Raw genomic sequence first — 23,834 nt, 5'->3', positions numbered from 1 at the left:
TTATTCCAATACCATGCTGTTTTAATGACTATTGCTTTGTAATACAATTTGAAGTTTGGGAACAGGGTAATCATGTTAATGATGTTAATGATGCTAATCCTCCCAATCCATGAGCAAGTATGTGTCTCCATTTCCTTGTTTCCTCTTTTATTTCCTTTCTCTCTCTTTTTTTTTTTTGCCACACCAGTTTGATGCTAAGGGGTTACTCCTGGCTAAGTGCTCATAAATTGCCCCTGGCTTGGGGGGACCATATGGGACGCCGGGGGGATTGAACCTGTCCTTCCTTGGCTAGTGCTTGCAAGGCAGACACCTTACCTCTAACGCCACCTCGCCCGCCCCTCTCTTTTATTTCTTGAAGCAGTGTTTTGTAGTTTTCTTTTAAAGTCTTTTAATTAATTTGTCTCCAAGTATTCTTATTTTTGTGCCATAAATTACTCATATTTTTTCACTTACATTTTTGTTAGTCTTTTGAGGATTCTTCTACTAATCATATCTTTAATTTGCTGATTCAATCCCCAGCAACTTTTTATAGTCTGTTCTGAGCCTCTATATTGTATTTGTTATTTTGATCACTTCATTTTTTATCTCAATTTTTATATTTGGATTTTTGTTTTATCTCATTTTAGTGAGCACCATTATGATCATTGAATTGAATTATTTTTCAGGTCGTTTACTTAGCTATGTTGGATTTGAAATTCTTTCCAAGGGCTTTATATGGACCTATCATTTGGAGAAAAATAACTGGTTTCTCATTATGTTTGATAGTATGAATTTATTTCTTTCAAACAGACAAGAGATACCCCCCCCAATTTTTTTTGGTGAGGCAAAGCACACCTGGTGGTGCTCAGGGATTATTCCTGGCTCTGCACTAAGAAATTACTCCTAGTAGGCTCAGGATGCCAAAGATCAAACCTGAGTTGGTCACATGCAAGGCAAATGCCCTACCTGCTGTGCTATCACTCCAGCCCCTTCTTTCCAAACTTAATTTATAATACTTATGTTAACATTTAAAGTTTCACAGTTTTGGCCTAAGGTGGTGGTCTTGGTAGGAGCAGGAACAAAACTTGTCACCAGACAGGATAAATGAAAGTCAAGAACCAGTATGGGGCAGAGGCTGGAGTAGTAGTACAGTGGATAAGGCACTTATCTTGAACTTGTCCGACCAGGGTTCTACCACCCATATACTATATAGTTCTGAACCCTCCCAGAATTGACTTAAGCTCACATTAGAAGTAAACTCTAAACAATGTTAGGTGTGGCCCAAAACCAAAAATTACAAAAGGAAGAATCAATGTGAAGATTCTCAGTGTGAAGAACTCAGTTACAGAGTGGGGCTGAGGGGGCCGATGAAGTGGGAGTGATGAAATTGCTGCCTTAATGTGCCAGGTACACTGACCTTCATGGTATTCCTTGTGTTGTACTTGAGCTTTGGACAGGATGATTTTTGTTTGTGTTAGGCCATACCAGATGTTCTCAGGGTTTGCTCTCGACTGCACTCAAGAATCACTGTTGGTTGTGCTTGACCCACTGTGTTTTCTCTCAAACTCCAGTTGGGCAGCTTGAGGCAGATCCCACTTATTGTGCTTTTTCAGAAGTTGAAACTACAACTACCCTTTAGTTGTTGCTTCAGTCTAGTATTATATCTTGCTAACAGATTTCCACTAAAGCTAAGACAAGGGCAGAGTAGCTGGAGGGCTACGATTTTGTCTATAGCTAAAACTGCTAAAAGTTAAAGACCCAGAGCCAGACAGTCTCAAATCTCATAGAAATAGGGGAAGGGACAGCCATATAATTTACTTTTCAAGTTTGACTACTAAACTTTGTAAACATCCCTTTTTTTAGAGTCTCTTGAGAAGTTGACAAAGAAGGGATGTAGAGAGCAGAGAAGATGGGTTGAGGACAGGGACTTTTTGGAGCAGTGAGTTCCCCTTCCTCAGGTCAATCCTCAATGCCCTCATAAAATTCTATTCTCTAAATATCTTAAGAATCCCACAGAACCAAAACACAAAAGCCTGCAATTCAGATAAATCTCCATAAAGTTGAACCAAATTCCAGTATGTTTCTAGCAAGTTCTGCCTTCTACCTGAAATCCTGTACACCAGACAAACTCTGTGGGAGTTAATAGAAGCCTTAAAAATCAACTATGATTGAGGTATTTGTCCTCCAAACCTAGATGTGAGGTATTAGCACTTCCACCCTAGTTCATTATCTGATTTCAGTCATTATGACTATATTTATGCCAGCATGACCCAGAAAAAAAGTGAGTCCAGAATAGGCACTCGCGCCTGAAAAAAAAATGCAAAACCTTTCTTAGGATCTGATTCTCAGTCCCTAGATGAGGGAAAGTGGGACTCGTGGTTCCTGGATTACTTCCTGATCTTCAAGTTAAGTGCGCAAACACTGTTACAGATTGAATCGTGTCTTGGACTTTCCTACACTTTTCTTCTTCCTACTCTTTTTCCTACTCATTGCTACTCTTTTCTACTGTCTGAATACTGTGTGGATACTGTGTTCCACTAGTTTTCAATACTATTTTCAAAGTTGTTTCATAGAAATGGGTGAAAGGTTATACTGATGGTATGCAATAACTTTGTACATAAATACAAAAACTTAAACATCATTGTAACCTTATTACCTAAACTATAATAAAAAACTAAATGAATAAGCACAAAATTAGTTGCTCCAATAGACATGAAATTCTGCTGCTTATGAGGATAAAACAACTCCTGGTTACAATTAGTTCACTATCTTGCCCTACATATCAAAATCAATAGAGACATTTCTTGAGAATGTCTCTTGGACCAAGAATCTCCAATATTTCTTTGACTTTTTTAAGCCTTTTACTTTTGTCAGGATGTTTCTAATAGTTGATTGAGTTCAGATTCTGTCAAAGATTGGCAAGTAGGGGTAAGGACTCTTGGGGAAAAATAACACTCATAGTCTTTGTTCACTGTATTGTTTTCTTACTGTATCCACTTTTCACACTAATCAAACACACTGAGCTGCCTAGGATCTCAGAGCACTGATGTCATTAGTTTGTGGTAAAGTGATCATCTGAGACTTCTTGATGGTCCCTGTTCTGCCTTCACCTTTATGCCCACTTTACTGGCTCCTTCTGTTATAATTTTTCCTTTTCATTAAGGAAAAACTAATTATATATTATTTTGTTCTTCAAGATTAAATTTTGTTTTATTTTTTATATTTATATTATATTTTATTTTTTATTCTACAAGGAACATGTTCATGGATTTTATGTATTTGCAGATGCTCCGTAAATTTTATAAAGTTTTTAAGAGGTGATTCACCATGAAAAGGATTCATACTATCTCATTTATCGCCATAATATGGCACTTGCTAGTAATTTTTATATTAAGTGGAACTAAACTAGATATAAAATCTTTTAATTTGATAACATAGAGAAAACTGGGGCCGGGAAGGTGGCGCTAGAGGTAAGGTGTCTGCCTTACAAGCGCTAGCGTAGGACGGACTGCGGTTCGATCCCCCGGCGTCCCATATGGTCTCCCCAAGCCAGGGGCGATTTCTGAGCTCATAGCCAGGAGTAACCCCTGAGCATCAAATGGATGTGGCCCAAAAACCAAAAAAAAAAAAAAAAACATAAAGAAAACTGATAATAGTATATAAAATAAAAAACAAGATATCTCTTGTATACAAAAACAAATTAAGTATGCACCAAATAAAAAGAATATCCCCTTTAAATTAAACTCAAAGACTATTAATACAAACCTGATATTTTTATTGAACCCTTAGTTTATATAGATGCATATGTGATGTTCAACAGAGAAAGTATTGTTCATATAGTACCAATACAAAAATATCATCTTTTTTCCTTGAGGCTTTGTCTTGGCATTCATACCTGATTTCCCCCTTGAGCTTTATAATCCCAGACAATAATAGTCCTTTCTGTAATGGCAACAACACGTTTCAGCTGTGAGAGGTAATCACATCCTGTAATCCAGGAGGTATCCTGATAGACATACATAAAATTGGGAAAGAGTTAAAAATGTGTTTTGCTTTTTAGTAAAGCAATCAATTACCTTTTTAAAGATCCACTTTCCCTGTCTTTTACTTGCAGAAGACCTAGCAATGCCTCCCCTTTGATGTCTTGAGGATAAGCTTCACTCCTTTTCCCCTTGCACCATTATTGTAAGCGAGAAAATAAAACAACAAATGTTTGGTAGAGCGTCTAGTAATTTGTATATACTTACATGAGAAAACTTATTTGCATATTCACAGAAAATCTGATTAGGGCCCTGGTTAAGCATGTTCTTTAAGCCTATGCTTTTACATAAATTTTTTTCTAGAAAAATTTAGTGATCATCTTGTCACTCTAAAGTTGTTAGCTAAGCTATGATCTAGGATGATAATATTAACAATACACTACTGAACAAAGAACAGCAACACATAAGATTTACCAGAAACAGCTGTGTATCTACACCCTTCACTAAAATACATTAGGAATTTGAGCAGTTGTTTTCATTTTAAGAAATACTCAGTAGTATAGAAAAAAAAATGAGTTTTCTGTTGGTACTCAGTACCCTATTCTGCATTTCAGTTCAGTCAGCATAGACAAATAGGGAGAGAAGTTCTGGTGGTATTCTAAAGCAAGTCATATGAGTATAAAATATCTGCTGTAGTTTACTGGCCAAATAATGATACATTACATCTACACAATGAAATACTATTTCTCAACTAAACAGTTGAGAAAAGTGAGTCTAATTTTTTATATTTGTATTCGAGTTTAAAATAAAATGCTACCAACCTCTTTGTTAACTGTTTCCATGTTCTCACAACTTGGTTGTTTCTATATTTTTATATTTTTTATATCTATATTTTTATATTCTTCATAAAGGGTGTTAAAAAAGAAACTTAAGCAGATCTTTTAAAATGGAACCTTTAGAGTAATAACCAATTTCTTATCAATTCTCTGTAGAATATAGAATTTTTTGTTTTACTTTACTTTTTTTTTTTTTTTGTGGTTTTTGGGTCACACCCGGCAGTGCTCAGAGAATACTCCTGGCTCCATGCTCAGAAATTGCTCCTGGCAGGCACGGGAGACCATATGGGACACCGGGATTCGAACTGATGACCTTCTGCATAAAAAGCAAAAGCCTTACCTCCGTGCTATCTCTCTGGCTCCAGCAATTATCTATAATCAATTTAACTCCTAAAAGTTAGTAATAGTTACTCAAGAATTAATTTTGATACCACTTTACTAACATTGGTTGTAACCTATGGAAACTATGTTCTCAGAATCATTAAAAGCCCTATATTAAAATTTAGATTAGAGATCACTAAATATGACAAAATTAGGAATTCTTTAAAAATGTACTTACTGTAACACCGGTGCTGGCCTGAACTCTCATCTATAATAAACAAAGAGACTTAATGAAGTATCCTTGACACAACTGTTAAAAATAATATCATAGGATGATATAGGGTAAGGGCACTTGTCTTTCATACAGTCAGGGACAGTTCTATACTTAGCAGTATATATGGATCCCTGAGAAATCCCAAAAATGAATTCTTAGCACAAAACCAGGACTAAGCTCTGAGTACTATCTGATGTGACCCAAAACACTATCCCCTCTCCACTACAGCCAATTCTTTTGTCTCCCACCAAGAGAGGGAGAGCGTTAGTGAAAGAGATAAAGACAATGCTGATTCTAAAATATCATATCTCCTAATTTTAATTATTTTTACCTTAAATAAATCTCTGAAACAATATACATATTCCTTAAAAACTAGAAATTGAGCTACCATAAGATTCACCGAACCACTCCTAGGGATATAACCCAAGAACCAAAAACACCATGCAGAAAAGACCCCAGAATTTCTATGTTGATCACAGCAATATTTAAAATAGCCAGAGTTTGGGTGAGGGGGGGAACCAGGTCCCAAGAACAGATCAGTAGTTAAAACAAACCTGTGGTACATCTATACAATAGAATACTATGCAGCTGTTAGGAAAAAAGAAGTCATGAAATTTGCTTATAAATAGACGGATATGCAAAACAACAATGAGGTACCATCTCACCCCACATCACAAAGAACAAGAACAATCAATACTGGCAGGGATGTGGGGAGAAAGGCACTCTTATTGCTGGTGGAATTTCATCTAGTCCAGTCTTTATGGAAAACAATATGAAGATTCCTCAAAAAAAGAGCCTGTTTTGCTGTCTTTTTGAAGTCATAGCAGTGACTTTGTATTTTGTATTTTTAATTTGTGAACTGCTTCAGATTCTTTAATTAGAGAAATATTAATGCCAAAAATGGAAATGCAAAATTACACTTTAGTCAATGGGAAGGGTAGCTAAAAGAAAGCTACGCACGTGTAATTTGCAATGTGTAATTGAATTGATATAAAAATACAAGCATCATTTGAAAATCACCTAGCAATTTATTGACAGACTTAAAAGCACATTTTAGTTGAATACAATGTTCAGGATTTCATGTTAGTTGAGAATCTTTGGTTCATTCCATGTAGATCATTAATAGAACATATTGTTATTTGGTGAAATTATGACAAATGCACTTAACTTGTAGCTAACACTTCATGACTCACCATGATACTCCAAAAAAATGTTAAATGTAGGCACCAAAACTCAAAAAATTTCTTCAGAGCGCAGTAATTTTCTTAGTTTAGTAATATTTATTTTAATAATTTTAATAATTTGAAACATCTGCAGTTTTATAAACATGATTCATATGCAATAGCTAATAAAAATAATTTTAAAAAATTTAGAAAAAAAGAGAGAGGGCTATGAGATGAGTAGCACAAGATTTCAAATTACCTGGTTATTAAACACTGTTATTAATCCTTTATGAGATGCTGCTATTAGTAAATCTAGCTGAGGAATCTTGACAATGCACTTAATCACATCTCGTCTTCTGCTACCTGTAAATGGTGCAATATTCATGTTACCTTCCAGCAGTAAAGGTAAGCTATTTTTAAAATAAAAATAAATGAAAAGTAAATGAAAGACATAGAAAGAGTACAGTACATAGGGTGCTTCCATTGCATGCAGCTCACCCCAATTCAATCCTCATTACCTCCTAAAGACCCCTATTCCTATCCAGGAGTGATCCCTGAGCAGAGTGATCCCTGAGTAAGCCCTGAGTACCTCCCAAAGTGGCATATAAAAAGAAAAGGTTTAAGATATAAAGTTCACTACCTACTGTTGCCTCTCTGGTCTCATCTTTTGCCATCCTGCCATTTACATACTCCTACTTATCATACTTAGAATATACATTTGCTCACAGTCTAGGTTTTTTATTACATTCTCAGTGTTGTCTTTCTACTTTAAAAATTGCATTATTGTGCTTATAATAACTAATTATTATTTGCCAAACTACTGCTTTATTTTTCTCACTCTCATGGTTTATTTTCCCCAGTCTTCTTTGTGCCATCTAATCTAACATATGCACTGTACATATATACTTCTATGTACTTAATATACATTGTACTTATTTGGTTCTTTTGTTGTCTTTTTCATAGAATTTTGTAAATTCCATGAGGTCACAGGTTTATAATTATTTGTTTACAGTTTTCCCTCAGACTTAAAATTGTGCTAACCCTCATTATATCTTAATATTTTAATAACTAATTAAGCTTCACTACCCAAAGTCTATTATCATACTAGCGACTTCTCTACCCTGTTCATGGACTCCTTCTCAGTTCACTGGAAGCAAGGCAGCACTTGTTTAATAATAGTTCCCATGACCAGATTCAACTCTGGTGAGGTTGATAGTTGGGGGACAATGGTGGGCTTGGTTGAAAAAAATCAGGAAGCAAGTTTAGGTAACTTTTAAAATGAATATTTGCCACAGGCTACAGAATTGGGGATGAGATCTGGAGAATAGTACCATTTCTAGCTGTCAAAACTCTTTCATAGAGAGTTATTCCTCTGAAATATAATTGAACTAAAATTTACACATGCCATATAAAACAGCACATGTCCCAGGCATATGTTTTTCTTTATGGTTGACTCAAATTCATAATTTAAAATATGTAGGGACTGTGGTAAAATGTGGTAATCATCCTCTGAATAAAGACCCAAGGTTTCAATAGTCTCCTGAGTAAAGCAATTTTAGCAGCAAATGAGTGTAGGAAAAAGAAAAGGATCACCATGATTTCATATTGAGTTTAATTTAGAAAATGTGAGCTCAGGCAACAGAATAGATTGCCCTGACAAAAATCCTATACAGTAGAGTTTGCTGACTGTTTATCATTCTATGGCTCCAGCTATGTAAATATCCCATATTTTGTTCTTGATGTACCTGATCATTTTCATTGTATTGTATTTAACTGTTCCTAATGAATTTATGAACTTGTAAATAGAGACAATGGTTCATATGTCTGAAGTCAGGGTGAGCAAGCACAAATTGTGGTCAACATATAGCAGCTTATCCCCTACTTTGGAGATTTTAGTTTAATTTGAAACCTGGACAAGCCACAGAATCTGACTTTCTAATTCTTTCCCACCTATTCTGCTGGACAGAGATCAAAGTTATCAATCTAAGTTAGCTTTTATGTAAATCACCACAGAGTTTAGCCTCCATAAACTAATCAGGAGTGAGTGTATAAGAAGAAAAAATTATTTTAATTATATTTTAAAAGAAATGTGATTTCATTTGGTATTTGATCATACATTATTGAGATGGCATTGTAAAGAGATTTAATTTGAAAGCTGAACCAATCTCTCCAGAAAACTGTAAACTTTCGTTTTGTACTCAACGCCCATCAGCACAATGAAGATATTTTAAACTGAACTATAGGTAGCCTCTGATGAGAGTGCACTCCAAAATGTCACTCCCAATACAATAAACCAAAATGATTCTATAGAAATATTCTAATTTTGGTGATTTTTATGACATGTAAAATATTAGTATTAATCATCTATCATTAACATGATATAGGGTTAATACATAAGATATAAAAAGCTCAGGTAGAACTTTATAAAAATAATACTATACAGAACCATCAAAAACTGAGTTAAAGAGATGAACAGAAACTTTCTCAATGAAGAAATACAAATGGTCAAACAGCATAAAAAAATTCTAGCATCACTACTCTTCAAGTAAATAAAAAACAATAATGAGATACCCCCTCATGTAAGAGAGAGCTGGCACACATCAAATTTGCAATAACAGCAAGTTTTGGTGTGCATATGAAGGATAAAGGACCCTCATTCACTGCTTGTGGGAATGTTAACTGGTACAGTCTTTTGGGAAAACAATATGGACATTGTTCCAAACACTAGGCATCAACCTTACATATGACTCAGCAATTTCTCTCCTTTTAATATAACCTAAGGGTCTAAAAACATAATGTGTGAATAAACATCTGCACTCTTATGTTCACTGAAAAGAAATATCTGCATTCTTAATGTTCATTGTGATGACATTCAAAGTGGCCCAAATCTGGAAACAACCCAAGTGTCCAAGAGTTAACTAGATAAAGAAACTATGGCAAATATACACAATGCAATAATACTTGTTCAAAAGAAAAGATGAAGTCATGTAATTTTAGTTACATCGATGGATCTGGACAGCATCATGCTAAGTGAAGTTTGTCAGAGGGAGAGGCACATAATAAGAAATATAGTAGGAAAAAAAAAAACAAATGCAATAGTAATAAAAAAGCATTACCACTGCTTTCCAGTAGGGAGTGCTAACTCTGGAGAAAGGAATAGTGAAAGAAGATTAAAAAGTATATGTTACAGAGGCTGACTGGGGGGATAGAAGGAAAACTATATTATTGATGGAGAGAAATGGACTGATGAAGGGATTGGTGTTAGAACATTGTATGCCTAAAACACATTCATAAATATATTTATAATTCCTGGTGATTCAATTAAAAATAAAATAAAATTTAAAAATAAAATTATTGATTTTAAAAGAAAATTAAACTTTTTACCTGGAATCACAACTTGTTCTTTTTTAGAAACAAAAAACACTGAATTTTCTTCATCTATCTGAGTAGTAAAATAACCTTCACTAGATGAATAGTATCCAAAGATCTAAAAAATGCCAAAGAAGACAGATATACACTCAATTTCTCATAATTAGCTATAAAATATTGATTAGGTCAACCATAAAATACAACTTGTATATCAGTCAATACTGAGATTTGCAAAAGTCTTTTTATTTTAAGAGAAGGCTATTAATATACTCAATTAGGGTAATGATGCATGCTTTTTAAAATCAGTCACAGATTTTTCTTTTCTTCAGATGGAACAGTATGCCAAAATAGTGCTCTTAATCAAATTGATAGCTCAAATAGAAGCTGGAACATGTTAATAAATTAAGTCAACTCTTATTAGACAAGACCTGAATTAAAAAACATGACATTGAATTGGGCCAAGCACAAATGATTATTCCTACTAACCTTTCTTAAATATTTCTAAACATTGGGTTTTTTTTGTTGTTGTTGTTTGTTTGTTTTGGGCCACACCCAGCGTTGCTCAGGGGTTACTCCTGGCTGTCTGTTCAGAAATAGCTCCTGGCAGGCACAGGGGACCATATGGGACACCGGGATTCGAACCAACCACCTTTGGTCCTGGATCGGCTGCTTGCAAGGCAAACGCCGCTGTGCTATCTCTCCCGGCCCTAAACATTGTTTTTCATCCCTTTAAGAGTTTTAGAATTTATGAGATAATCAAATTTATTTAACTATTCTAATTCTATATAAAAAAAATGCCTCAGGCCCGGAGAGATAGCACAGCAGCGTTTGCCTTGCAAGCAGCTGATCCAGACCCAGCTGATCCAGACCATGCCTGCCAGGAGCTATTTCTGAGCAGACAGCCAGGAGTAACCCCTGAGCACCACCGGGTGTGGCCCCAAAACAAACAAACGAACGAAAGAATGCCCTGAATGCTCTTTATTTGCAAATAGTTTGTAAAAATATATAATGCCAAGGAATTTTTAAAATAAGATAGCTTTTCAATAATAAGAATACAATAATAATTTTATCAATAATATAATAACACAGGACTGATCCTTGGGCACAAAGACAGGAGTACCACCAATTGTGGCCCCAAGCAGGAAAAAACTCAAAATTATAAACTGTATTAAAACTCACAACTACTAGTGTTAAAATTAGATTCTTTGGGAGATAGCACTGTCATTCTTCCTGAGAATGGAACAGGTTATTTTATATAATCTTAAATGTAACATATACATTTAAGGGTAATTCCTATATATATTTACATATATAATCCCTATATATATTAGGCTAAGAATTGTCATAGAATTGATATATAGCTGGGGCTGGAGCAATATCACAGAGGGTAGGGTGTTTGCCTTGCACACAACCAACTCAGGTTCAATACCTGGCATACATATGATCCCCAAGTCTGCCAGGAGCAATTTCTGAGTGCAGAGCCAGGAGTAACCCCTGAGCACCACAGGCATGGTACAAAAACAAAACAAATAAAACAAAAAGCAGAAAAAAAATTGAGACTCACTCAGCCAGTCAAGGGAAATTCAGTCCCTTACACTTTTTTTTTTTTTTTTTTTTTTTTTTTTTTTTTGGTTTTTGGGCCACACCTGGCGGTGCTCAGGGGTTACTCCTGGCTGTCTGCTCAGAAATAGCTCCCGGCAGGCACGGAGGACCATATGGGACACCGGGATTCGAACCAACCACCTTTGGTCCTGGATCGGCTGCTTGCAAGGCAAACGCCGCTGTGCTATCTCTCCGGGCCCCCCTTACACTTCTTAACCTAGCAGATTCCATCCAGCCCCCTTTGCTTCCTTCCATTTATATTTATGGTAAGGTTTGTCATCTTAGCCATACATTTCTACAATCTGACACACATTAACTAAGAAAACTGCAACTGGGGCCGGAGGGATAGCAAGGAGGTAAGGTGTTTGCCTTTCATACAGAAGGTCATCAGTTTGAATCTCGGCGTCCCATATGGTCCCTCGTGCCTGCCAGGAGCAATTTCTGAGCATGGAGCCAGGAATAACCCCTGAGCACTGCTGGGTGTGACCTGTCATCTGGCATTTTCTTCTAATTTCCTGCGTAATATTGTATGTTTTTTAAGAGACCAGTCCTTCCACTTGTTCCTTGCATCCATCTTCTTTTTTTTTTTCCTCAGTATTTTGTCTCCTTTATTTTCCTCAATAGCTCTACTCTATCTTTCTTTTCTGATTTTCCTTTCAATATATTCAATTATTCTCCACCTTAAAAATAATAATACAAAATTTCCAAAAATCAATTCAACTTAAAACTTTAAAATCCTTTTGCAATAGAACCTAAATTAACATTTGATTAGAATTCTAAAATATTGAGAAATGCTATTATATCTTCACTTCATAAATACAGTTCATGAGTATTTAAATTATGTTTTTTCCAAACTACAACAAATAATAAATGTTAGTAGCTACATAACCCCCCAATAGTATATAATTTAAATAGTTTTAATAAATGCCATAAGAATGCATTCTTCTAATAATGTCTCAAAGAATCTCATTTTCTTTTTCAATAGTTCAAATTTCTATTTAATATTTTAGTTTACCACTAGTAGATGCATTAAATTTTACCTGAAAACTTAAAAAAATACTATTATAGTTTATGTAGCATGGCTAAAATAGTAATGTTAATGGTTTTGATGTACACAGTTATGGTACTTTACCACCACCAAATTGCTCAAGAGGTTTCATCACTGTCTTTGTTACCTCTCCTTTTTATTCCATCCCTACCTACTCCTCCTTCTCCTTTGTAATCTCAGTTTTATAATTTTAGGGTAAGAGTGTATCATCATTAAGTATTGCTTGATTTGTTTTGATCCTCTGTATACTACATGTGACTGAAATCACTAAGTATTTGATCTCTCCCTGACTTGTTTTCCTTAACATGACATCCTCCAGTTCTATACAAGTTTTAACCAACTGCAGCATTTCATCTACTCTCACAGTTGTAAGTTGTAACATATAATGAAACACACAGCATTCCATTGTGTTTATATATATGACTCCTTATTTATTCATTCATCTATCTCTGGATATTTGTGTTATCATACCCTAGCTACTGTAGTAAGTGCATACATACTTATAGATTTTTCAAATAATAATTTTGGATTGAGGGTAGGTGCTAAGAAGTAGAATTTCTGAGTGATATTGAATACCTATTCTTTTATGATTATCTAAATAAAATTTTCCATATTTTCCATAGATGCTCAATTAGACAACATTCTTACTAGCAGGGAATGAAGTTCCTTTTTAACTATAACCCTACCAATATTGGTTGTTTCTAGTGTTTTAAGATACCACACAGTTCTTACTGGTATGAAATGATATCTCAATGATATTTTAATTTGCATTTCCCTGAATAACTTGATGATAATACATTTTTATAAACCTTCTAGTTCAGGGGTCTCAAACTCGTGGCCCGCAGGCCAACATTTTGTGGCCTGTGGTCGGCCTTCAAATATCGCAGTATTCGCGATTATTTGCTTACTTTTTTTTTTTTTTTGTGAAAACCCTTATGCGGCCCAGCCTCACCCCAACTTTGCCTCCTGCGGCCCCCAGGTAAATTGAGTTTGAGACCCCTGTTAGTTGTTTCTTCCTTGAAGAAATATGTTACTGGTTTTTCTGTTGGTAAGCTTTGTGAGTTCTTTATATATATTGCATATTTGCCCTTTATTTTATCTATGTATAAATGTGTTTTCTTATTAGGAAAATTAATATTTACCCTGAGTTTCTTTGTTGTGCAAAGTTTTTAATCTGTTATGATTATATTTGTTTATTTTTGTCTTTGCTATCTTTATTAAGGAAGTCAAATAATAGAAGTCATTCTAAGGTTTCATGTCCTGAGGAGCTCTGCATTAAGTTTTACTCAGTGTATATTAAGGATTATGGTTTTATTTTGAGGTTATTAATCCACTTTGAACTATTTTTTATATAGTGTGAGCAAGGTGTACAGAAAACTACACACCACCGTTTGCAAGGTGTACAGAAAACTATACACCGCCGTTTGGACATAAGAGATGTTTTCAGACTCCAACTAATAGAAATCTAGGTATTTCAGTCATCCAACAGCAAGGAAATAATGCTATCAATAATCTGAACAAATAAGAGATTATTCACCAGTTGAGCCTCTAAATGAGAATACTTTGACTACATCCTGGTAAAGTAATGATGAGAAGGCATCAATAATTTGGTTAAGTATATTTCCTGATCCAAGGAAGTTGTGAGATAAATTGCTAAGTTTAGAAATAAGAAAAATCAGAATTTAGAAATAAGAAAAATATTGCAAAAACATGTTTTTGCAATATGATCCATTGACAACATTAATTATCACTTTATATGTAGTAAAAGAAGCAGGTCTCATGTTAAGTGATTAGATTAGTAGTTATGGCTGAACGAGTGGAAAAAGGGGTATAAGTTTTATGATAAGATTAATAAATTCTGGCAATCTAATATGATTCAGATGATGATTATAGTTAATAATTATATATGTTATATATAAACACATATATACTATTATATACTTTAATTCTATTCTAAATGAATAAACATTTAATGTTCTTACTCCCAAAAATAAATGATTACATGACATGTGGATGTGTTCACACACATCTTAAATCTACATAATGTAAGGTATTAATTACATAACTGCACAAAGGGGGGGGGGAAGTTGCAAAATTTATGGGCCTAGAGAGATAGTGCACAGTGAGGGGCATTTGATTTTCAAGAAACCAATCCAGCTTCCATCCTTGACAGCCTATATGGTGCCCTCAGCACCTTTAGGAATGATACCTGAGGACAAAGCCCAATTGGTTTTGGCCCAAAAACAAACAAAAAATCAGTTTTGTAAAAGTTTATAAAAGCAGCAAAAGAAATATTGTCAGTCTTTTTTTTTTTATAAAATTAAGGGAATATTCCATTATTCCTTTTCTACTAAATTAATTTTATTCTCACAAAATTAGTTTGATAGCTAAGTTTTCAGTCTTTTTTTTTTTTTTTTTGGTTTTTCGGCCACACCCGTTTGATGCTCAGGGTTTACTCCTGGCTAAGCGTTACAGAAATTGCCCCTGGCTTGGGGGAACCATATGGGACGCCTAATCACGGTCCTGATCGTTGGCAAGTGCTTGCAAGGCAGACACCTCACCTCTAGCGCCACCTCGCGGACCCCTGAGTCTTTCTTAAATTGTAATAAAAATGCATATTTTAAAGACGTGGTAGCAGTAGTTTATGATTACATATTTTTCCTTTGTTGAGTATAGCTGATGGAATGGCAAGGTCTGGCGAGTTCTCAACCAAGCTCAGGAATGACAGCTCAGGATGAGATAGGAAGGCGGAGAATGAGTGAAAGGAGTCACAGATCAAACCCTCTGGGAGCAATTTAGAAAATTTTCCAAAGCAACTTCAGGGAGACTGCTCGTTTATTGCATGTGGGGACAGGATACTTATACAGAAGTATATGTAGGAGAGGCGAAATTGCCCATGCGCAGAAAAGAAAAGGGAAAGTAAAGTCAATTGCGGAACCCGACAGGTGTTGTTTTTCAGATGTGCAGTGTTTTATGTAGTCAATTGACATGACTTAGGGGAAGCCAGGATATGGGCCCTGCATGCCAGGTTAATTTTTCCATCCTTATAAGTGATCATCTCCCCCAGTGCAGGCTGCCATGGCTTACAGTGCCTCTTTCAGAGCTAATTTCAATGGGCAAAGGAAAGTCGTCCTTATCACTGTAGCAATTTGCAGCAAGACCTATGGCCACATCACGTCCCTTTATACTTACAAGGCAGAGTTAGACAAATCATTGTAGCTTGGAGTATGGGAAGAAAGAGGTTAATATCTCTGAATCATGAACTGGTGCATCATTACACAGGTCATCTCCCTTAAGCAGGTTTTAGCAAAGCCCATCAAACAGGACACAACAAGGAATAAGAGACAGAAAAATCATAGACAAGAGACTGAAATATGCTCATGAGGGTAAGCTGTTTGGAAACATAGCTTAAGACTCCCTGGAATGCTTGGATGTTACACAGTGTTTGTGATCAAAGTTGGTATCTCATGCTGTCCAGCTGTTTGCGATATACCCTAGGTTCTTCTACTATATGTTCACATCTTTAAAAAATTATTTTTGGATAGTTGGGGGTGATATATTATCATTTATTACTGGTTTCTAATTATATTGGAATTGATAAAATGTTCTTTTATCCATATTACAAATAGCCAATTTTGTGTATATCTAAGCACAGGTATTTTACATATATTTAGGATTCTAAATTCTACCTAAATATATCTCCAACATGCAATGTGTGATAGCTAAGTCCTTTAAACCCTTGTTTTTCTTTTGTCTTTTTTATCTACTAATTTTAGCATATCATTTTAATAATTCTATATGCATGTGTGCAATTTTTAAATTGTAAGCTACCAATATTCTTTTAAAATAATAGTAATAGTTTATAAACAAACACAGAATAAAGCCAATACTCAACAGTCAATTATAACCCTTTATTCTCATATTACAAATTTCAAAATAATAAAGTGTGTATACATTTACACTAATGAAAATTACTATTTTGTTAAACATTTAATGAAATCTTAATTACTATTAAGAGTAGGTAAAGTTCTTCCAAATTGACACTTTGTCTAACAGCAAGACATATTTATTAGTACCATAATATACTTAGACTTGTTTTACCTACTTTCATCTATGAATAGGGATGTCCTTATAAATGCAAGTATTTAAATAGGCCACAGACATGCTGTCAGTTTAATCCTTGTGGAAACAATGGTTTAATTATTTGTTCTGAAACAAACAAAAAAATAATACCTTTGGGCTGGAGAAATAACACAGTATGTAGGGCACTTGCTTTGCAAACTGCTGCATCAATTGCCAGCATCCCAAATGGTCATGCATGGGCAGAGTCATGAGTAACCCCTGAGCATCATCAGGTGTCCCAAAAACCATACACACATACACACAATAAATCCAATACCTGGATTTCTTATAATATTTTTAAATAATTACCTCACACCAATCTATCCCGGCATCAGGCTTGTTGCAGAGTTTTCGGTAATAACATTTTACATCTTGATTTTTTACTTCTGGGCCAAAGAGTTCCTGTACTTCTGCATAAAACTTGTCATAATCAAGCACATCTGCATTATAACAAAGGACAAGATAATCATAAGTTTCTAAGAACAATTTTATATTTTCTGGTGCTTTTTATATTTGCTGTTTTAGTCCATTATTTTAAGATTTAAGAACCACATTTACCTGCACTTTAAAGACTTTTTTTTGGGAACAAAACTGGGACCTTGGCTAAAATATTAATAAAAAAAAAACCACTGCACTAATATTTAGTAACTTTCCAAAACTATTTTCTCAGCTACTTAGTAATTTTATCCAGACAGTGATAATATAAATTACATTGTAAAATGTTTTACTAATCAGTAATGTCTGCAAGTGTTCTTGGAAGAAAGATGGAAGTGAGCAAAGAGTAGTAAATTATACAAAAGTTAAATCAAAATGAATTAACCATAGTGTCTAATGGGAAAAAATGAGGGGGAAAAAGATAGGAAAAAATTGTCTGCCATTGTGGCAGACCAGGAGTGAGAATGAGGAGTATAGGTGTGTGATTGGGGACAATGATGGTGGGGAAATGAACACTGTAGAAGGGATGGATGTTGGAACATTAATTGAGTGAAATTCAACTATCAACAACTTTTTAACTCTATCTCAGGGTGATTTAATAATATTAAAAAAAGAGAGAGAGAATAGGAGAGAAAAATGGTGGGAACACAACAGCAGCAGCAGAAGGGAGCCAGAGGTGCAAAGAGTAGCTCATCTCCTCAATCCCTTAGAGTGAAAACCCCTTCTCCCCTAAATCCTGGAGTTCAGTTTTAGGGCACTGACTCCTTGAGAGAAAACACCAGCATGGCCAGATAAGAAATCAAGTGCCTAGTGAGATTGCAGGAGAAAGTGGTGACTAGTGAGTGGTGTCTAACGTTGCTGGAGCTCTGGAGAGCCACTTGGATTCATCATTAGGTCAATTTCGCAGGATATGGATATTAAAAAGTGCAGCTGAAGCATGGAACGAGTGTAATTGGAGCTTTTGAGAGCAGTGCTAGTTCAACCCTACAGCCAAGCTCGCAGGGTGCAATATTGGAGTGTAGCTGAGCCTTTAAGGCAGTGCAACTAAGCTAGGTAGGGCCATGTGATCAGGCAGAGGCAGCATGCCTATGATACTGCTACAAAGAGCCAGCCAGTCTCAGAAGTGAGGACTGAGAGACTTTCTACTTGTGGGCATTTTTTCACCCAGCATGTACTGCTTCCATGTCAGTTCAGGTATAGTCTCAGGTCCTGCCTACATTTTCAACTAAGATTCTTACACCCAGAAGGCAAGAGCTGAGACCAGAAGCTGCAATGATGGTGGACAACTTTTTTTTTTTTTTATCATATTGGCTTACATATCTTTCACAGTAGTACTTTAAATACATATTATTAACATTGAATCAGGGGAATATCCATCACCAAATTTGTCCTTCCCCCATCCCTGTTCCCTTCCTGCAACCCATATCCCTCACCATCACCCCCCGGGCTGCTAGAGTAGGTGGTCCCCTCTTTGTCTAGTTTACTATTAGTGATCATATATCTGTTTGGTCCTGGTACCCTCCCTTGTTTCCCCCTCTATTTGAGAGGTAGAGCTAGATAATTCGAGTTACGTGGTTTTGTTTGAAGGAAAGAAAAGCAATAGAATGGGGGTAAAAATAAATAAATAAATGAAAAGAAAAATCAAATAAGCTGAAAATGGGCAGAGTTCTTCTAGAGGCTTTCAAACTCAGTTTGAGAGAGGCATGAAAAAGGTAATTGAATCACCACAATAATACAGAAAGAAATATCAAATTAAATATTCAGTGAGCACTACAGCAATAAAGATAAGCACTACACAATAGTCTTGGTCCTGAAATCAAACCATGCCGTAGTGCAAAAAGAAAAAGATAAATTAAAAAAATAAAATAAAATTGGAGACATCAACTTCAAAATCTTTACCAAAATAAAGAAGTAAAAAAAAATCAATCAGCAAATAAATATATATGTAGATAAAATGATTATTTTGTGCTTTTTTTTTTCTATTCCCCCCTGCATAGGCACAGTAACTATTGGGGATATTATAGAGGGAATTCCCTTGGCCTAGGAGATTCAGGGTTTCTCCACCCCTAAAGTATACTGTCATGGGATTAACTATAGACTCCGTGCATGATCATTTACTCTCTCCTCTGTAATTTTGTGGTGTAGGTGGACAACTTTTTAATCAAATAGCTAAACACCTGCTTTGTCACCACCCATGTTCATCTCACTCTGTGATTTCACATTTCTTCTAGCCACAGAGCTCCACTGCACATTTAAAGAAAATACCACCACACTGCAAAGTCACAATGGGAAGGCAGCACAGAACCCCATCACACCTAATAAATAAAGATGGTAGTTCTGAGGGCCCAATTAACATAGCCACCTACATAGCCTCATTGATTAGAATTTAGAGTGCAAATGTAGAGTGAAAAAGTCTCATCATCAGAGTAAAAGCTGCTTAGGAAAGAAACAGTGAACTGGAAGATAAGCTGCATAACAACTCCATAGAACAACAAAAAAGAAAATAGGATATAGGCCTTCCTTAGTTATTTGATGAAAAGATATCAAAGATCTTTATAAAGTACTTCTATTTTCAAAATGCACAAACTCAGAACTTGAGCCAACAAGTAGAAAACTTTATAAATGGAAACTCAAATGTTTCTCTAATAAGCGTATGCAGCAATCTTACGACAAAACTGGCAAATGAACACAGCATTGTCAGATTGTAATGTGAGCCATAAGGAAGTATTTTTTATTAAAAACAGAAATATCTTGGTGAATAAGAATTAAATGTATAGAGGTATTTCATCTGCTTGAAATTCATTTTGGCTTATTTAAAACTAAGTTAAAGTGAGAGGAGTATTGAATAAAATTGTGTTATGCTCATACAAAATATTCAGATCTAAATTGCATTTCTTAAAATATAAACTTATTATTAAAATATTTAATTAATAAAATCTTTATACTTTTTCAGTAAAATCAATTATATTTTTGTAATTATAAACATTTTATTGTACACATAAATGTACTGCTCCTATATTGTGATGATTCCATAATGTATTAAAAACTTTTAGGCATATAATAAAAGTCTGTGTATAAATAAAAATGAAAAAAAAAAAAGAAAATAGGAAGAGCCTTAAAATAAACTTAACTGAAGATTAAAATAAGCTAATAAGATGGGAAAAGATTATCAATATAAGCAAACAGACTTTAGGGATAAATTCAATAATAGCATAATAATTATAGGGGTCCCAGAAGTCCCCGAAAGACAGAAAGAAAAGTCCTGTGAAGAAGCAATAGTTGCAGAAATCATGGCTAAGAAGTTTCAAGAGCTAAAAGAATGGATGCGGCCACATTCTGGATGCCCACAGAGTACCAGCTAAAAAAGGACCCAAAAAAGTATCCCAAGACACATCCTAGTCACAATGATGAGAACCATAGATGTAGACAGAATATGTAAAACATCAAGATCTAAAAAAGAAATTACATAAAAAGAAGCATCACTGGGGCGGGAGCAGTGAGGCACGGGGTAAGGTGTTTGCCTTGCATGCACCTAACCTAGAATGGACTGCAGTTCTATTCTCCAGCGTCCCATATGGTCCCCCAAGCCAGTAGTAATTTCTGAGCACATAGCCAGGAGTAACCCCTGAACATCACCGGGTGTGCCCTCCCCCCAAAAAAGAGAGAAGCATCATTAAGATTCAAAGCAGATTTATCACAAGTCACCTTTCAAGCTTGAAGACAGTGGAGGGAAATAGTAGGGGGGGGGGGGAAACCTCAATGAGAAAAATGCCTCACTACAAATACTTCACCTGCCTGTCTTTCATTCAGGTTTGAAGGAAGGATAAATAACTTATGGATAAACAGCAGCTCAGAAATTTCACAAACTCAAAACCAATCTTAAAAGAACTGAAGGATCCACTTTAAGTCAAGACAGACCCTACAAATACAGCAAACTTTACAAACACAAATGGCACAAAATATCATAACAACCATTTCTCTCAATGTCAATGGACTAAATGTACTAACATAGTGGTAAAGAGGATTTTAAAAAGAATACAACATTTTGCTGCCTGTAGAAAACATATTAAATAGGACTAAAGAGATAGTATGGAGGTAAGGCGTTTGCCTTTCATGCAGGTCGGTGGTTCGAATGCCGGCATTCCATGGTCCCCTGAGCCTGCCAGGTGCAAAGAGCCAGGAGTAACCCCTGAGCGCTGCTGGGTATGACCCAAAAACCAAAAACCAAAAAAAAAAAAAAAAAAAAAAAAGAAAGAAAGAAAGAAAAGAAAACATATTAAATAGAGCAAACACAGAATCAAAGTTAATGAATGATTACAGGACAATCCTAGCAAACAACACCATGAAAAAGGCTGCAGGTGGCATTACTAGTATTAAAAAGCACAAAATTAAGGCTTAAAATGTTGCAAGAGACAGAGAGAAATATTTCTTTTTTGTTTGTTTGTTTGTTTTTGTTTTTGGGCCACAACGGGGATGCTCAGGGGTTACTCCTGGCTGTCTGCTCAGAAATAGCTCCTGGCAGCATGGGGGACCATATGGGACACCGGGATTCGAACCAACCACCTTTGGTCCTGGATCGGCTGCTCGCAAGGCAAACACCGCTGTGCTATCTCTCCGGAGAGAAATATTTCTTAATGATCAAGAAATACATACATCAGGAAGAAATAATACTCATAAACATATATATACCCAATGAGGGGACAGCAAAATATTTAAAACAACTGCTAATAGATTTGAAAAAAGACATAAATAGCAGCACAATAATAGTGGGAGAATTCAAATTCACCACTTGATAGATCAACCAGGTTAAAATTCAACAAGGATATGCTGGTTTTAAAGAAAGAATGGAAGAAAGTGGCTTAGTAGATATGATAGGACGTTTCATCCCCCTTAAATCTGAATACACTCTCTTCTGCAATACACATGGGACAATTTTTTGGGGGGGGCACACCAGATGACACTCAGGGGTTACTCCAGGCTATGCTCTCAGAAATTGATCCTGGCTTGGGGGACCATATAGGTCTCTGGGAGATCCAACCGTAGTCCTTCCTAGGCTAGCGCACAGGCAAGGCAGACGCTTTACGTCTTTTGCCACTGCTCCGGCCCCCACATGGGACATTCTTTAAGATAAACCACACACTGGGCCATAAAACAGACTGCATTAAAATGAAAAGCATAGAAATTGTATCAATTCTATTTTCAGACCAAAATAGGGGTGAATTACAAAGACATGAAGAAAAAACTTTAACACCTAGAAATTAAACAGCTCACTACTGAACAACTACTGAACAGTGTGTTAGAGACAAAATCAAAGAGAAAATCAGAAGATTCTTGTAAACAAATGAAAATGAAGAAACAGATTATCAGAATATGTAAGACTGAACAAAGAAGGAAAATATAATAGGAAAATCAAAGCTTTGCAAACATTCATGAAGAAAGAAGAAAAGGCCTACATAAAAAAAAAAACTTAAAGGCACAGCTTAAGAAATTGAAAAGAGGTAACAGAAATGAGCCTAAAGTAGGCAGGTGGAAGGAAATAATAAAACAGAGCAGAAATCAATGAGCGGGACATAGAAAATAATCCAAAAGATAAATAAAAGCAAGGGTTGGTTTATTGAAGGAAAAAAAGACTGATAAACTATTAACAAGACTCAAAGAAAGGGAGAGAGGAGAATTTAAGCAGAATCAAGCAAGGTATAGACATGTGTGACATGCAGGATATAGTACATGTGAAAACTAGTGTCAAAAAGTAAGAGAGAGAAACAAATTGCCTGTCCTAGAGATAGGCCTAGGTAGTCGGAACATGTGATACATTAATTGCTGGAAGGGTAAACTGGTGAAGGGTGGTGTACATTCTATGACTGAAACCCAGCACTAAAAATTTTTGTAAACATGGTGCTATTAAATAAAGCAATTAATAAAAAATGGGAGCAAAAAATACGAAATGTAGCAAGGAAATCTTTTTCATGAATGGTGTTGGAATAACTGGTCAACCACATACCAAAAAAATGAATTCAGACCTCTCCTTAATGCCATACACAAAGGTCACATCAAAATGGAATAAAGACCTTGTTATAAAACATGAAATCATAGAATACATAGAGGAAAATATAGGCAGAACAGTCCATAACACTAAAGTGAAAGACATCCTCCAAGATAAAACACCACTGGCAAAGCAAGTGGAAGCAATGATTAACAACTAGGATGACTAGGATGACAATATATTTTCTTGGGCCGGAGAGATAGCATGGAGGTAAGGCATTTGCCTTTCATGCAGGAGGTCATCGGTTCGAATCCCGGCGCCCCATATGGTCCCCTGTGCCTGCCAGGAGCAATTTCTGAGCCTGGAGCCAGGAATAACCCCTGAGCACTGCCAGGTGTGACCCAAAAAACAAAACAAAAAAAAAAAAAACAAAAAAAAAAGAAATCATTCCTGGCTTGGGATGCCAGAGATCGAAGTGAGGTCTGTCCTGGGTCAGCTGTGTGCAAGGCAAATGTCCTACCACTGTGCTACTCGGTATCTCTTAAGTAGTGCATTTAGTCCATTGACATTGAGAGAGATGATTGTCATGGGATTTAGTATCATCTTTGTGTAGAAGTTTGGTGTATCTGTTGGTCTATTTGTCTTAAATTAGATCTTTCAGTTTTTCTTTTAAGGCTGGTTTTGAGTCTGTAAAGTTTCTGAGCTATTGTTTATCTGTAAAG

At 35.6% G+C, this 23,834-nt stretch overlaps 1 protein-coding gene across 1 annotated transcript in view; it reads right to left on the bottom strand.

Moving 5' to 3' along the window:
- The window catches only part of WDR64 (WD repeat domain 64), a 148,389-nt gene that overhangs the window by 120,165 nt on the left and 4,390 nt on the right, over window positions 1-23,834 (bottom strand). Inside the window, 5 exon segments of the mRNA XM_049777562.1 lie at window positions 3,875-3,985; window positions 5,355-5,384; window positions 6,813-6,912; window positions 9,931-10,040; window positions 17,004-17,134. Coding sequence (XP_049633519.1) covers window positions 3,875-3,985; window positions 5,355-5,384; window positions 6,813-6,912; window positions 9,931-10,040; window positions 17,004-17,134 — 482 coding nt within the window.

The sequence above is a fragment of the Suncus etruscus genome, chromosome 7, assembly GCF_024139225.1.
Source record: "Suncus etruscus isolate mSunEtr1 chromosome 7, mSunEtr1.pri.cur, whole genome shotgun sequence".
Lineage (NCBI taxonomy): Eukaryota > Metazoa > Chordata > Mammalia > Eulipotyphla > Soricidae > Suncus > Suncus etruscus.
This window is presented reverse-complemented; position numbering and strand designations above follow the sequence as displayed.